Raw genomic sequence first — 16,985 nt, 5'->3', positions numbered from 1 at the left:
TAACATACAAAAATGTGTCCAAATTACCAGAACAAAGGAAATCCTGGTCAAAATAATGAGTAAATTACTCTTGAATTACGGAAGAATAAATAATAATTTAACCTGCTAGGACATGTACAATATTCTAACACTATAGTGGTTTTTTTTTTTTCTTCTTTCTTTCTTTTTTTTTTTTTTTTTTTTTTTTTTAAGTAGGCTCCACACTAGGTATCCCAGTATGAGGCTTGAAACTCACAACCCTGAGGTCAACACCTGAGCTGAGATCAAGTCACATGCTTAACAACAGACTGAGCCATCCTGGTACCCCTCTAAGCAGTATAATTTTTTAAGAATATTAAATTTGTTTAGAATCTAACAAAGTGCTTGGCATATGTTAGACACTAGTTAAAAGAATATATCCAGTATGGGCAAGAGTGCTAGAACTACTATCTGCTTTTGCCAGCTAATACATCTTTAGTGCTAGCACAATCCTCAACACATTTAAAGGTGAAAATTATTGAACAAATGAAATAATGTCTAATCTGGGGGAGAGAAAATTAGGGTGATACACAAAAACACTTTGAAAATACAAACAGTGAAAGCCTAGCACAAAAAGAGTAAATAGGGTTGCTGTATGGCGTCCCAGAAGCAGAACTCCAGATTATGTGTGTGATTTAAACAGAGGCACAAATTCCAATAAACCTAAGAACTTTCCATTAACCACAGTGGTCTGGTAATGAAAGAGGCTGGTTATCTCTGCCTATGGTCCAAGCAAAGGCTAAAAGGTCTGTGGAGAATTCTCAAACTGGATTTCCTAAATGGTTGAATTCAGATGTTTTCAAAGTGACCTTCATTTCATAGAAGTAAAATTTTAAAGATTTACATGTTTTTGTATGTGAAGCACCATGCTAAAATATATAACACTAAGCATAACTTAGTTTGGCACTATAGAGTAAATACTAATTTCATCAATCATTTCATACTTAAAAAAAATAGTCTGTCAAACCTGAATGAACTGAAAATCCTCTGAGGCTGAGGTAAACAAAGTTCACTCACTTCAGAATTGGTGATCACAATGATGATCATGTTGACACACAATGAAACGATTCTATTATTACTACTAATAGTGATGTGTCTGAACTATAGTGATGAAAACGTTTTCAATTTTTTTACATTGATACTATAGAAAATAGTGCTAATATATCAAAGAAATTATAATGCTAGAGTAATTCTAGCCAAATTTCCATAAACAACAACAACAAAAAAAACTCAAATAAGCTTCCTTGGTAGGGAAAATGTATACACATATATGTGTGTATGTATGTATTTTTACAATGTGAGCATGTTCTAGAAATCACAGATTTCTATATTGCTTTACAGTCCCTTATCCACAGGTGATATGTTCCACGACCCCCAGTAGATTGCGTGAAACCACAGATAGTACCAAATCATAAAAATCCTGTGTTTTTCCCTATACATACATACCAAAGATAAATTTTAATTTATAAATTAAATGCTGTGAGAGAGATTAGCAAAAATGCCTAATAATAAAATAGAAAAATTGTAGTGATATACTGTAATAAAAATTATGTAAATGTGGTTCTCCTCTCAAAATAACTTATCATACTATACCCACACTTCTTGTGATGACATGAGATGATAAAATATCTGTGTAATGAGAGAAAGTGAGATAAACAATGTGGGCATTGCACTGTGGTATTAGGCTACGACTGACCTTCTGACCATATGTGGGAAGGATATTACCTGCTTCTGCGCCACGGTTGACTATAGATATCTGAAACTGTGGATAAGGCAGGACTACCAAAAGACACTTTCATCTATTTAAGAAATTAGTTTGCATTAACTTGTGAAGGCATAGAAATATATATTTATACCTGAAGAAATGGAGGCTCTGCATGTTCCCTGGGGCTTGCTGATAGTAAATGGTAGAGAAAGACTCCAACTACAGATCCTCAGTCTGTCCTTCCCACTTGATAAAACCTCAGAATGTAATGTTGTCCAAGTCAAAGGCTGAAGTAATGAGTGTACATATTAAAGTATGTGTACACAGATCATGATTTTTCCAGATTACTTGAGAAGGGACTTGTGTTAAACCATATCTATAAGATGTATTCTAACAACAGGTAGTAATTTATTAAGTGCCCTATGTAATAGGAACTTGCACAAGACAATAATTCCTTCCCCAAGTGTAATGAGGGCTTTAAATTCTCTTTGATTATTATTTCACTTCCTTCAACATACTGATCCATGCACTGCTCTTTCCCAACATATCCCCACATACAAACCTCATCTCCTTCCTGAGGCCGCATCAAGGAAACACGGTCGTACTGCCGCCGCAACAGAGCCCAGAGTGCATCAAGACGACCCTAAACGGAAACATGCTTTGTAAATCTCTAGGGAACAGATTCCACCTCTATTTACTTAATAAAGAGTTAAAATGAAGACAGTAGTTTTGTTCTCTACTCTCATTTCTTTCCTAAATTAAACAAATAAATAAATAACAAAAGCAGAGGTTCTTGCTGAGAAATAGTCATTAGAATGGATAATGAATGCCTGCTGCTTGATGGACCTCGGTCCTCATGCACACAGCTGGGAGCTGGGGGTAAGCTAAAGAAGTCAGAGTTTCTCTTGTTACAGGTTCTCAGTTAAATCACACAAAATTGGGGTGCCCAGGTGATTCAGCGGTGGAGTGTCTGCCTTTGCCTCAGGTCCTGAAACTGGGGTCCTGGGGTCAAGTCCTGCATCAGGCTCCCCAGAGGGAGCCTGCTTCTCCCTTTGCCTATGTCTCTACCTCTCTCTATATACCTCTCATGAATAAATAAATAAATAAAATCTTTAAAAATTAACAAATACAAAATAAATAAATAAAGCATACAAAATTTACACAATTACCTTAATTGGTGTGTACCACTTTGTCTGAGGAGGCTGGTATGTGGGTTTGGGCCGAGGTGGTCTAGGCCTGACAGGTTCCTCAACTTCTTCAGGAATCTTTACCACAGCATTTTTGGCTTTCTCTAGTCTTGCACCTTCCTCAGTAGATCCTTTATCACCCCAACGAACCTTTAAAACAAAGGGAAAATACTTGTATCCGACATCCAGGGTCCTAGAAGAACAAACTGAGGAGATGGTCCTTTGGTTCACCATCTTGAAGTAAAGAGAGGAGTCATATACTAACTATAAATTCCTCCTCTCCTGAGATTTAGTTAGGTACATTCCCCTTCTAGCTAAGTATGTACCCCTATGTACTGATGGCAGTGGAGGGAACAGATGGTGATGGTGACAATTACTATGTGCCAACTGCACTTAATCCATACCAAAAAAAAAATGCAATGAGATAGATAATACAGGTATCCAGTTTTTTTCCTTCCAGATGAGGAAACCAAGGCATGGAAAAATGAAGTAATGTGTCCAAAGTCACACAGCTAGCAAGTGACAGGGCAGGGATTTGAACCTTAAATAAGTCAGTAAGTTTCAAATAGGATTACAAATGTATTTTTACATGTATTTTACCAATGTATTTTATACAAAGGAGTAAATTGTTCCTCCCCAATTTATTTCATTAAGTTTGCCTAAGTCAAAAAGTATGACTTAAACATTTAGCTTTTGGAAGTAAAAGAGTTATATATGATTCTTCCTTACTTTTGTAAAGCTCGACTTTGTAAAGTAGCTTTCAGTCTTTAGTTCTGATGTATATCAGAGAATGGTTATTCGATTATCAATTTTCCATTGAGGAAGGCAAATCTGAAAAGGCTCCACTTTGAAAAGAAAACTTCAGGGACACCAGAGAATCCCACAAATTTTAGGGTATATCCTTCTCTGAAAACTCTGGACACTGAAAAATCATAGGGTCAAATTACTGTTTTCTTTATTCTTCAATGAACAGGAGTTAAGAGCTAAATGTGATCTCTTTATGGGCATGGGGATAGGATGTGACCACTGGAGAAAGACTTTGTCCAGCCAGGAATGTGGAGAAGTCCTACAAAAACCACAGACAACATGAACAAAGATGACAAAGATAAGGCAAGTGAAGCTCTGCAAAGAAATATGAAGGCCTGTGCAGGACACACTGACTCACCAGAATTAAGTGATTTCCACAAAGGAAAAAAAAATTAAATCCTCTGTAAAGCATTTTAATGACCTGAGTTAGTGAGTAGGTGTATGATTACTTTTCATGGAAAGAACTATTCATGGCTTTTTGATAAGGCTTCCTTAGATGTTTTTACCTTTTTTACTACAATTTTAGAATAGGCTTTCCACTTCAAGTGGACCCTGTTGAGTCATTAAAATGTATCTGTATCCTTCAGTGTGATCAGCAGTACTAGAATGTTCTTTATAGGGTTGTTAAAATTGTTTTAAACACCATTAAACCTTTAGAGCTAGTAGTTGGCTTTCTTTCCAGAGAAATGACCTTCTTGTTCCAATCACAGTGTCTTCATCTAGATAAATGAAAACTTCTGAAATCTTTAGATATAGCTAAACTGAGTTTAAAAACTCTAAAACCAGGATATATATCCTGGCAGTTGTGAAGTCTCTATTTTGAGGGAAAACAACAACAATAACAACAAAAAGTTCAGTAAACAAGCAAATGTCGTAACTCAGAAAAATAATTCAGAATAAAAATATAAGTAGATAAGTGTTCAGAAATGGTGGATTTAATATACACACCTCCCCAGCCTATCCTTCATAGTTGATATCATAGAGATAATGGTAATCATATTCATCCTCCAAGAATCACTGGCACCATTCTCAGATAAAGAACACAAAGTAACCAAACTGGAGTTTTGACTCAGTGTATTTCTAGAGACTCACCCCTTAAAGAACTGTACTCTGAAATAGAGTTGCTAAGGTCTAAAGGAAATTCATTAATTAAATCCTCAGAGTTAGTTTCATGAAGTAGCTGTTCCATCATCATTATCACCATCATCACAAACAACACAACAAATAATTCTCACTCAATCCCAAAGTATAAATTACAAAATAATTTATAGATTTTTCCTAAAACTCTCAGAAGCAATTATAGGCATACCTCAGAGATACTGCAGGTTTGGTTCCAAACCACCACAATAAAGCAAATAGCATAATAAATTACTCAAATGAATGTTTTGGTTTCCCAGTGCATATAAATGTTATGTTTACAGTATGCTGTAGTCTAGTAAGTGTGCAACAGTGTCAGGTCTAAAAAAGACAATGTACATACCTTATTTCAAAAAACACTTTATGGCTAAAAAATTCTAAGTGTCATCTGAGCTTTTAGTAAATGGTAGTCACTGATCACAGATCATCATAACAAATACAATAACAATGAGTAAGTTTGAAATATTACAAGAATTACCAAGACATGACACAAAGACACAAAGTAAGCAAATGCTGTTGGAAAAATGATGCTGATAGACTTTGCTGCTCAGTGCAGGATTGCCAGAAACCTTCAATTTGTAAAACAAAAACAAAACAAAAACAAAAACCACAGTATGTGAAGTGCAATAAAGCAGAGTGCAATAAAACAAGGTATGTCTATAAATATACATACATGTATACGTATGTTTTAATATTTTAGTTTAACCACATTGCAATAGTCAAAAAGGATTAAAAAAAAAAAGAAAAAAACAAGAATAGGGGCACCTGGGTGGCTCAGTGGCTCAGGTCATGATTTTACAGTCCTGGGATCGAGTCCCACATCGGGCTCACTGCCGGGGAAGTCCCACTTTTCCCCCTCTGCCTTTGTCTCTGCCTCTCTCTGTCTCTCAGGAATAAATAAATAAAATATTTTAAGAAAAAAAAAAACAAGAATAAACTGCTAAAGAGAGCTTTAGCAGAATTAATATACCTGTCTTTTTTACTATGGAAAAAAAAATAAGTGCAAACTTGATAGCTAAACTCTTCCAAGTCTACTTGGCTTCCATAATAAACAATAAAATTCCATAATTTCCAGAGTATACTTAGATGACTCGGAGGTTGTATCATAAAGGAGCAATTTCAGAATTGAGAAAAGAAACAAAAACAGTTTCACACTGAATTGGCAGAAACACACATTTGAAGTCATTAGGTATTGTGGATCAGTTGTGCTAACAGCTGTTATTAACATCAGCTCAGTTCCAGCTTTCTCCAAATTGCCATTACCGGAGCATTTAAATATTTAATTTAAAGGAGGAGTAAGAAAAAAAAATCTACGTAAAATCCCTATCCTCGCTTAAAATAACATCAGTTACGAAGATTTATTCTGTAATTCAGATGTGCACATAATTTCTATGATTCCATTTATTTTTCCCAGTTAAAGGCATTTTTTTTAAGGGAAATACTTTCTAGGTTTAAATAAGTAAGTTTTTAAAACAGATGATGTTTTCTATTTTCCCTAAGTTTAAATAAGATCAGATTTGAGAGAACTTAATGATGCTTAATTCTCCATTCAATTTTACGATCTCAATTGTCTTTTTATGTATTGTTTCCCCTTCGTAATGTTCACATTTACTTTCTCATTTTTTTCTCATTCCCATTCCACCATGTTGACCAAATACCATATGCAATGTAGCTAAAATGGTCCAAAGATAAAATGTACCCTAGTTAATTAAAGGTGGGTGAGTCCTTTTCACAGATTTTCTTAAACTGAAAAGGACAGGCAATGTATTTCACATATTAAGAATTAGTAACTCTTGAAACTTGAAATGTGAGTTATTCAAGAAGGTGCACAAGCCCTTGGCTTTCTTGACCATAAACCAATGTTATTCCTCTAGGAACTCATGGGTATGCTTTTTTTTTCTTTGGAAAGAGATCTCAATCTTTAATACACTGGAATATTGGACTAACAAAAATCTGGCATAACTAGTGTTTTCAGCAGAAATATTCTTTAAGGCTCACTTACTAGCATATCATTATCTCATTGTCACATGTGAAGATTTCAAAATGGAATTAAATTTATTATTTTGAAATCAAAGTAGCACATGCTCATTGTCAAATGAGTTAGGAAAAAGTAGGGAAATACATAGCACAGATTGAAAATCACTCCACCCAGAGAAAGCTACTAACATTTTGTAGTATATCTTGTCAAGCCTTTTTCCCCTTGCATACAGTCTTTACACATATATTTTGGAATGAGGTGAAATAAATTAAAAAATAAGTTGGGATAGACTATGTTTACATATCCATATGTAACTATTTTATTTACAAGTTTATTTTTCATATATGTAAGATTATCCATCTGCTCTTTCCTCACCCCTCCAAGGGAAACAGAAGGAAAATGGCCTTCAGAACGAAGTTGTCTCAAGCAACTAAAGCTAGACTAGCCATGTTCTCTTGGACTATTTAATATTCTCAATCATCCACATGTGAACACATATGCACTATCTTCTCCAAAAGACAAGTGCAATAGCTCCTAGCACCTGCCTTTTCCGTGGCTTACTAGCAGTGAGGTGTCTCAGGGGTTATTTCAGCATAAAGTGGCATGCTTTTAAGGAAAGCATGCATTATTTTAAGATCTAATGTGGTCAAGAAAGTGAGAATCACTATCAGATGACTTGAATAAGCACTTTGGCAATGACAACCATGTTAAGTAGGTCTGAGCTTCTTCAGAAGAATACTGACATTTATTCTGAAAAGGGGAAACTCTCCATGGGAATCTGAATTTTATTGAAATGTAGAAAAAAGAGAAAATTTTAAGTTGTGAGGTGGTTAATTAGTTTACTGATTTTTGCTGGCAGTAATAGGACAAAGCCCATACGATAGTAGGAGACATGTGCGATGACTGCAGAACACATAAAAAGGTCCTTCTTATCAAGAAGTAAAGTTTGGGCAGCCCGGGTGGCTCAGGGGTTTAGCGCCACCTTTGGTCCAGGGCCTGATCCTGGGGACCTGGGATCGAGTCCCACGTCAGATATAATATTAAAGTTCAATTTTAATCCACACTTTGAGCCAGTCTCAAAGTTCAATATATTCTATAAATGATATTTAAAATTAATTATGATTGTTCATAAGTGGTAACTAAAAGTTGCAAAAATTTTTTTAAATGCACTTCTTCTACATTTGTGATAAGATCATACCCATACTACTGAATATTTTAACATTTTTTATCCCTAAATAGTACATAACTATTGGATCTTTACAAAGACAAGCATTGTTGGTACTTTAAGTGACTGGCTTCTACAAAGTTGATGCTGTTTGCAGTAATTTTTTCCAAAATAGTGAGAAAAACCCTAACTTTGTTTTGCCCTTTAGAGTTCAAATGTCTTATCAATGCAGCTCTTTGACTAATGAAGTCAGTTCTTCTTGGACAGTTTTGAAATGGCCAGGATGATTCCATAGGACAAAAAATTCTCCAAAGAAATACCCAGTGCTAAATAAAATTGGATGGAAGAACGTGCTAAAAAGCACAATCTCCATGGCTTAACAGTTCTAGAATTACACATTCCAGATTAGCAATTTCTGTTTTTTTAAAAGATACCAACCTCCATTCTTTTAATTCCTCCAACCCCTCGACCACCATAATAGGAGGCATCCACAGTTGGCCATTTCTTGGTAGGCAGAGGTTCTTCTTCCTCCTATGTAGACACAAGTTTTTAAAAATGGGTTTAATTAATTTTTTAAAATACTGTTTAGTCAGAATTACTCACATTTAGGGGTGCCCGGGTGGCTCAGTCAGTTAAGCATCTGCCTTGGGTTCAGGTAATGATCCCAGGGTCCTGGGAGTTGACTTCAGCCCCCAGCTTAGTGGGGAGTCTACTTCTCCCTCTCCCTCTCCCTCTGTGCACTCTCTCTCTCAAATAAATAAATAAAATATTTTTAAAAAAGAACTAACACACATTTAAACATTTTTTTCCTGAATAATGCTATTGATATGGAAGAAATGTAGTAACAACTATATACTGGGCATTTGGATGTACTTATGTGCATAAATTTCAAGTGGAATTCTACAGAATATAAGGACTCCTGCCTTTCCAATTTAAGAATCTCTCTCATTTCACCAGGTTACCAGAAATTGCTCCTCAACTATGAGCAGCATCATTTGGTTTTTTTCCAATTCCATTCATTATTTCATATTTAAAAAGATAAGACATTAAATTTAGGACAGCATTTCAAAAATCATTTCAAGTATCAACATACATGTTAAGCTAAACTGCAAAAGTGGTACTAAAACAGATTGGCAGTTAGGAGGTTTAGAGAATGCACTACTTCTATAGTTCATGTTGCTAACACAATTCTAGCTAACATATAGAGTAATATAAGAGTAATAATCATTTTGAAGAGAAGATTAATATCATTACACTAACAGCTTGGATCTTCTTTTTATAAATAAAATAAGTAACATCAGGACTATTGGTATCTGGGTAGAAAAAGTTAAGTAAATCTCTATGCAGTATTGAGCCTCATGGCCAGTGTATATTTATCAGTTTTTGAAGGTCTTATTCATTCCTCCAGCACATGAAAGAAATCATAAGATTAAAAATAACAATTAATTTTCATAAATTCAAAAGTCTAATACATAGGTATCAGAGTTATCTAACAACACGGTAATTGGTCAAATTTGGGGATAGTATCTAAATACAGGAAAAAATATCCACATCACTTCTTAGGCACTATTTACCTGTTTTGGTGCAGGAGGTGGTGGAGGAGGAGGATCCTTGATAACCTGTCCAACAGCAACAAAAAAAAATCAAATGTAAAAATGTTGGTGGCATAGGAAGGTGACAGCAAAGATGAATAAAAATAACCAGATTAGTAGCATACTGTGGTAGTGCCAAAGACGTTCCAGTGAACTTTGTCTCTCAATGGGCATGCCTCTCCCTTTAAATGTAGGCTTGCTTGTATTTTGACTAACTAGTATTGAGATAGAAGTAGTACTTTGTGACTTCAGCTAAGTCAGAAAAAGCTTTTCCACTCTCCTAATATCCTTGGGATACTCACTCTGGAGGAAGCCTGCTGTCATGTCAGGACATGACATGAGACCACCAGGCCAGGAGGAGGAAGAAACCCAGGATAACGTTATGGAAAGGCTGGGTGATAAGAGAGGTGCTTGGTCAGCCCCCAGCCATGTCAGTCATCCCAGCTGCCATGACAAACATAGCTTTCTTGGCCCTGGAGGCCTGTCGAACTTTCAAATGATTCCACTACAGCTACCCCCTGACTGCAAACATGTGAGAGAACCCCTAGAGAATCTCCTAGCTGAGCCAGTCTCCGCAGAACCGTGAAGACACTAAATTGCTTGAAGACACTAGGTTGCAGAGTGGTTTGGTAGGCACTGCTAGATAACAATTCACAAAACTCCTTCATTCATTTTATCTTTATGCCATAGACATGTTACTACCTTTATTTTTCAGGTGAATAACAAGACCAAAATTGTCAAATACCTTGCACAAAGTTCCACTAAATTGTTCTTCTAATGTCCAAATGCAAACATTTTCCACTAGATTACCACGTCCCTTCAAATGGAGCAGGAATTTACTACTGAAATCTGCCTTCTAAGACTCATTGACTTTTTCATAAATTTTTTTAAAGATTTTATTTATACATGATAGACATAGAGGGAGAGAGAGAGAGGCAGAGACACAGGCAGAGGGAGAAGCAGACTCCATGCCGGGAGCCCGATGCGGGACTTGATCCCGGGTCTCCAAGATCACGCCCCGGGCCAAAGGCAGGTGCTAAACCACTGAGCCACCCAGGCGTCCCATCTTTTTCATAAATTTACAAGCTACAAGTTAACTTGCTTTGCAAGAGATGATAGGGAAACTAACTCATTTTCTTTCCTCACCCCTTAATCTAGAAGTAAAACAACTTTTTAACCAAGATCCTTTTCTATGACTCATTACTCAATATATTCTTTCATGAAATTGTATATGTGGCTGATTCTTTATGTGAGAATGAAGCCTGAGATCTAATCTTAAAGACCTCTATCAGCATTGGGGTAGCTAACCCTTCACATTGTCATAATTAAAATTATTGACCAGGAGTACCTGCATGGCTTAAACATCCAACTTGATTTTTGCTCAGGTCATGATCTTAGGGTTATAAAATCAAGCCCTGTGTGAGGCTCTGTGTTAGATGTGGAGCCTGCTTAAGATTCTCTCTCCCTGGGGCGCCGGGGTCTCAGAATGTTCACATCTATTATTTCTTCTTCATATCTAAATGACTTTACCAAATTATTTACCATATCCAATAGATTCTTTGAAATATTTCTCTCTTTCTTTCTCTTTCTCTCTTTCTCCCTCACCTTCTTACCCCAGAACTCCCCTCAATCTTCCCAATGCACATAAGATTCCTTTCGTATGCATAAATGCCCCATTTGTCCCCTAGCATCTATCAGAGTTGATCATTTTTAACTAGCTCCACAAAAGTGTAATTTCCATGAGTAGGAAATTTACATCTGCTTTGTTGCTCGCTGTATTCCCAGGACTTAGTTAAGTGTCTGGCACAAAGTGGATTATCTATTTTGGAAGGAAGGAAAGAAGGAAGGAAGGAAGGAAGGAAGGAAGGAAGGAAGGAAGGAAGGAAGGAAGGGGTAGAGAGGAGAGAAAAAGGATGGAGGTGAAAAAGGGAGAAAAAAGAGGGAGGAGGGGACAAAGAGAGAGAGGGAAGAAGGAAGGAAGGAGAGGAAGAGCAAGGGAAGAAGGAAGAATTCTTTGCATTCTATTCCCACTATTACCACCTAAAAGCATAAACTCATAATTCTTTGGACCTTAAAAATATCTAGTACAACATTTTTCAACTTCTCCAATTCATATTCAATCAAAACTTCAATATTCTGAAAACGTTCCACCAACTTGTAGTCCAACTATGTTTTAATTCCTGTAATAAAGAGAAATTCACTACCTCACAAAGCAATTCATTCCATTGGCAAGGAATTCACATCATTGCAAAGATTTTCCCCCAAAAGAAGCCAAAGTTTCTGTAGTTTCCACTCTTTAGTCCTGATCCTAGGATGTGAACACACACACACACACACACACACACACACACACACACACACACACTAATCTTTCTTCCAGAAGAGAGCAGTCTCTATTTTTGAATACCAGGATAATAACTGTGTAACTACTAAGCCCTACTCATCTGGAAACTAAACATCACAACTATTTCTCATGCAATGGTCCTAAGTTATTTGGTCATCTTAGTCCATTTCTTTAGCACACATTCATTTGATCAATATCTCTACAGGGGTTTAAGGAACTGATAATAGCATTTTATGTGTAGCCATGCCATTATAAGTAAATGTATGGTACTCAGACCAAACAGATGCACCCCCATTAGTCTTTATTTCTATTCTACACATTTTAAGTAATAACACACTGATAACATTGATTGATAGTCGATAATTATCAAAGCTTTTTTGGCACCAATGTCCATACACTCTACTTACTTAAACTAGACATTTATCTTATTTTTCTATCTCTAACCCATCCCTCATTCTAACCTGTGTAATCAGGTATATTTTCCTAACAGAAGCCTAATTGTTTTCTTATCAAAATGGGTCAGTGGGTCCAATGACCACAATTGAAATCAATGAATTACTGATTTTTATTATAAGCTCCTTACAAATCATGTTTCTACTCTTAATTTTGCAGATTACCTTAAGTGCTCTCTGGAGTTCCTTCACTTGAAAAAGAACAAGGTACATCCTTCATTTCACTAAATCTGAGCACAATGTATCTGGACTCATTTTCATTTTCTTGTGAGGATTTCAAATTTACTCTGCTTATTACCTGTACATTTTGTACCAGTTTGTACAAGTATGTAGTAGTATGTATTTCTGAGAACATAAACAGTATATCCCCAATCTGGTTCTATATTATATCCTCCTGAAAATTACTGAACATCTTCCTCCATGGCTCATCCTTTATGTCATACTTGTCATACTCATTATCCTGCATATCATCTAGATTTAGCATTGATATAGGCAAATGCATTTCAATTTAAAATCCTCATATAATATGGGGTGCCTGGGTGGTGTAGTTGGTTAAGCATCTGACTCTTGATTTCAGCCCAGGTCTTGATCTCAGGGTTGTGAGTTCAAGCCCTGCGTTGGAGCCCACTTAAAAATTTAAAAAAAAAAAAAATAACCTAAGTCCTCATATGACCACTACTGACAAACTCACAACAGGATAATAAAAGACACCTTTGCATTTTTTCCCTTTACTAGAGACTCTTTATCTGGTAACATAAGCCACAACCTGGAAAACCAAAGCTCTTTTACAGCACATTTATATGACCAGTTCTTCTATACTCATTGTTCAAATGTCTCAGTGTGATGTAGTTTTGCCATCATACCCTATCTAGAAACATCCCTTTATAAGTATCTCTACTCTAGAAAAAGTAAAGATCCTTTTGCTTGCCCCAAATAAAATGACCATTTCCATGTTAAGTCCCATCCAACCTTCAGAGAACTGTTCCCCCAACCTCCTACTGCTTTATCTAGAAGCTCAAAAACTTCTAAAATATAAATGTTGCTGCACTGTTGAATCATTCATGCTTCATTAACTTGGACTTAGATGTTTATTTGGGAATTTCAATTATCCCTTAAGAATATAGATTTATTAAGGGCAATAATCATTTTTCCTTCTTTATAAGTACCACCAGTGCCTAATAAAGTGCTCTGAAAATAGCAGATACTAAAAAATATGATTGACAATGACCTGAAGGAACTAGCTGAGAATGTTCACAAAGACTCATAGCCAGCCTCTAAATTTAAAGAAAAATACTGAGAAAAAATATATAAATGATAAACAGATAGATATAGGTTCCCATGAAACTAAAATATTGTTAGTTTCAAAGAAAATGAAGCATCAAATTTCTCTTTCAACCAATAAAATCAGAGAATTAATCAACTCAATGGCAGATGGGAAGTCATAGACCATCTTAAGTTTCTTCATCTAGGAAATAAATTTGATTAATTGTAGGTCATTTCTAACATAAAAATTCGGATAGAACATTAAAAAATGCATATCACAATTTTTCCACCAGGTCTTTTGATTCTATGCCTTCTCATAATTACGCAGGCCATGTATCAATATACATTTGTATTCACCTTATTCCAGAAAAGAATATTAGGGTCATTTTTTCCAATAATATCTAATTAATCTTATGTATGACTAAATGAATGACTTATTATGAGTTTAAATTGACTTTGAATTCTAGCAAGTATATTTTCTACATTGTTAACAATGGAAACACAGCCCTTAAAACCACATCTAAATCAAATTTTGATCAAGTAAATCAAAGGACACAGCCACCATCACAACAAACAGCTAAGGCTAAACCTTCAGAAACTGAACCAGAACCAAGGGTCATCTCTGTGCTGTAATTTATTACTATTAACAGTAATCATCATTTATTGTTGCTGCTCTATGTCACAAACATTTCTCTTATTCTCCTAATAGCCCTGTGAAGTTACTATACTTACCCCCATTTTAAATATTAATAGGAGGGAGACTCTAATTTCAATAACTTGCTCAAGGATATACAAAGAGAAAACAGAATTAGGACTCAAATCCAGGACCCAGGTCCATCTATTTCCAAACTCTGAGTTTACCTTCTTCTGCTAAATGACATCCGTTTTTTTTTTTTTTTAAGATTTTATTTATTTATTCATGAGAGACACAGGGAGAGAGAGAGAGGCAGAGACACAGGCAGAGGGAGAAGCAGGCTCCATGCAGGGAGCCCAATGTGGGACTCGATTCCAGGCCTCCAGGATCATGCCCTGGGCCAAAGGCGGCGCTAAACCACCGAGCCACCTGGGCTGCCCAAATGACATCCTTTTAAAATAAGGTTTGGACTGCAAAGGGAAAGGATATAAAAGAAAAGGCCAAAGATGTATTGAGTAGTTAATAATTGCTAGGATGAAAAAAAAATAATAATTGCTAAAATGCATGAATGGATGGATAGATGGATGAATGGGTGGATGGATGAATAAGTAGGTAGGTAGAAATAGGTAGGTAGGTAGGTAGATAGACAGATATAGATATAGATAGAGTTTGATTTAAACCTTATAGTAACTATGAAAGATGGAGATTATCATTCCCACTTTATAGAGACATAACTTGTTAATTAATATGCCCAACATCACTGACCTAGAAATGTTGGAACAGGAAATAAAATGATTTTTATGTGATGTTTCAAAATGTTCCTTCTCTCCACTCTACTGCGGGCCTCATAAGTAACAAAAAAGGATGAAAATAATCTGAATCCATTTGGCTCAAAAGTCAAAATGGAAAAAATCTGTGTCCAACTGATATTCCTGCATTTCAGCAAAACCAGTGCAGGAAAAAAAGGAAACCTTACTGTCAGTGTAAATACATTAAAAATAACAGTCATGAGAATCCCATTCTTGTACTAAATAGTGCAAGAACACATCCATTTCAGAAAAGGATGTATTCATATGCACCATATTTTATGAGAATTTGCAGATTTTAAAAGGCATAATATTGCCTAGTTGCCAGGATTTTTTCCACTTAGCATCCTTTAGTTCTGTATTGAAGATTCTGGAAAACACTTTCACCACTTTATGAACCATATGTAGAGTTTGATTCTCCTCCAATTTTTTTTTCATTTGTTATTATCATCATCAGGGAGGATTACATCTCATCTACTTAGCTGCTAGAATGAAGATTTCAGTTTGGAGGAGAGCCGATTTCTTAAAAAAAAAAAAAAATGTTAGCTGCTTAAGGCAACAGTCCTTTTGATCTGCTCATTAACACTTTTCAAATGTTCGAGTGATGTGGGCATTCTTTGTGCTAGAAAATGTCAGCATTGCAGCCTGCAGCCAGCTTGATGCAATCATATGTTCCAATATTCAGAAAAGAGTGAAAAGAACTGTCAACAGTGAACTGCCTTGGATTAAAAAAAAAAAAAAGAAAGAAAAGACACTGTACAATGCCTGTAGATCAAGTAGTGTTTCAGGACGGATTCTTGCCAGTGACAAAAACAAATGCCCAATTTATCAGCAATGTCATCTAAGTGACTAAGAGCCCACACAATAAAGAAGTCACTCAATGTTTAGAAAAATTTGTTTGAAATATGTGGGTCTTCTTTTCGGCTTCCCTTTTCTTTTTGATAAGATCAGAGAACAAGTGTAGTGCCTTTCCTCTGAAGTGCGTAAACAAAGTTCTCTTACATTAGTATTTGGGAAGTTTTCTTCTGAATTTCACAAAGTTAGATGCTTTCATCATCTAGATCAAAATATGGTCTGAACTATCTCATCCTCCCTCTCCCTTCCTCCTTGACAGGCTCATCAGTGATCAAAGATTCCTACTTTGAACGAATAACTGGTGGGAGGTCTGGACAATAAATATAATTTAAAATGCCAAATGGGGACTGAGAAGAACAGTGTGAGCGTATATTCTGCCAAGAGTGAAGGAAAGGTCCTGCTGGCAAAGCAAATAAACTAAGACTCAGAAGAGTTCGATACCCTGTTTTGCAAATGGTGTTCTGTTGGAAAACATCACCATGGAAGCAGTAAGTACTAACAGCACACTCCATTTCAAGGAGGCAATCAAACATAAATCATTTTAATTAATGGTACAAGGAAGGCATATTAAAATTTAAATTACTTCTGTTTTATTGTGCATTCCCCCAAAAATCAGGCTACACTCAAAGTAACTCAATAAAGGCACCAAGAGCTCTCCTCAACAATAAAAAACAAGTGCAGTATAGAAGCATTATTACTCTTTAGAAAGAACAGCACAGCTGTTGCTGGCTAAGAAAATGCTTCCATGGAGTTCCAGTCAGATATATCCTCATCATGAAAGCTCAACTTACTTATAAGCAAATTGGGCTTTAAAAAGATAACTTTTTAAAATTGTTTTTTAAATTAAGATTTATGAGATCTTTATGTAATGTCTTAAATGCACCAAGGAAAAATGAGCTTGCAATTTTCCCTCGAGGTTGGAGAACTTTGGCCAAGGATGCTAGAGCAAAGTGAACATTTATCAATTCCGGCATATTCAGATATTTATCTGCAGCTGTATAACACTCTCTAATTGACAACATTCCAGAAAGCCTTTGTTTGC

The 16,985-nt window shown here is 35.8% G+C and overlaps 1 protein-coding gene across 1 annotated transcript in view; it reads right to left on the bottom strand.

The window, feature by feature from the left end:
• ANTXR2 (ANTXR cell adhesion molecule 2) overlaps nucleotides 1-16,985 on the bottom strand; it is a 153,476-nt gene that overhangs the window by 56,314 nt on the left and 80,177 nt on the right. The window contains exons 13-16 of the mRNA XM_025998217.2: nucleotides 9,572-9,616; nucleotides 8,436-8,528; nucleotides 2,893-3,060; nucleotides 2,286-2,366 (exon numbers count right to left, since the gene is read on the bottom strand). Of these exons, the coding sequence (XP_025854002.1) occupies nucleotides 2,286-2,366; nucleotides 2,893-3,060; nucleotides 8,436-8,528; nucleotides 9,572-9,616 (387 nt within the window). The remainder of the gene's footprint in view (nucleotides 1-2,285; nucleotides 2,367-2,892; nucleotides 3,061-8,435; nucleotides 8,529-9,571; nucleotides 9,617-16,985) is intronic.

The sequence above is a fragment of the Vulpes vulpes genome, unplaced genomic scaffold (assembly GCF_048418805.1).
Source record: "Vulpes vulpes isolate BD-2025 unplaced genomic scaffold, VulVul3 u000000899, whole genome shotgun sequence".
Taxonomy (NCBI): domain Eukaryota; kingdom Metazoa; phylum Chordata; class Mammalia; order Carnivora; family Canidae; genus Vulpes; species Vulpes vulpes.
Note: the sequence above shows the minus strand (reverse complement) of the source record. Positions and strands in the feature narration are given on the sequence as shown.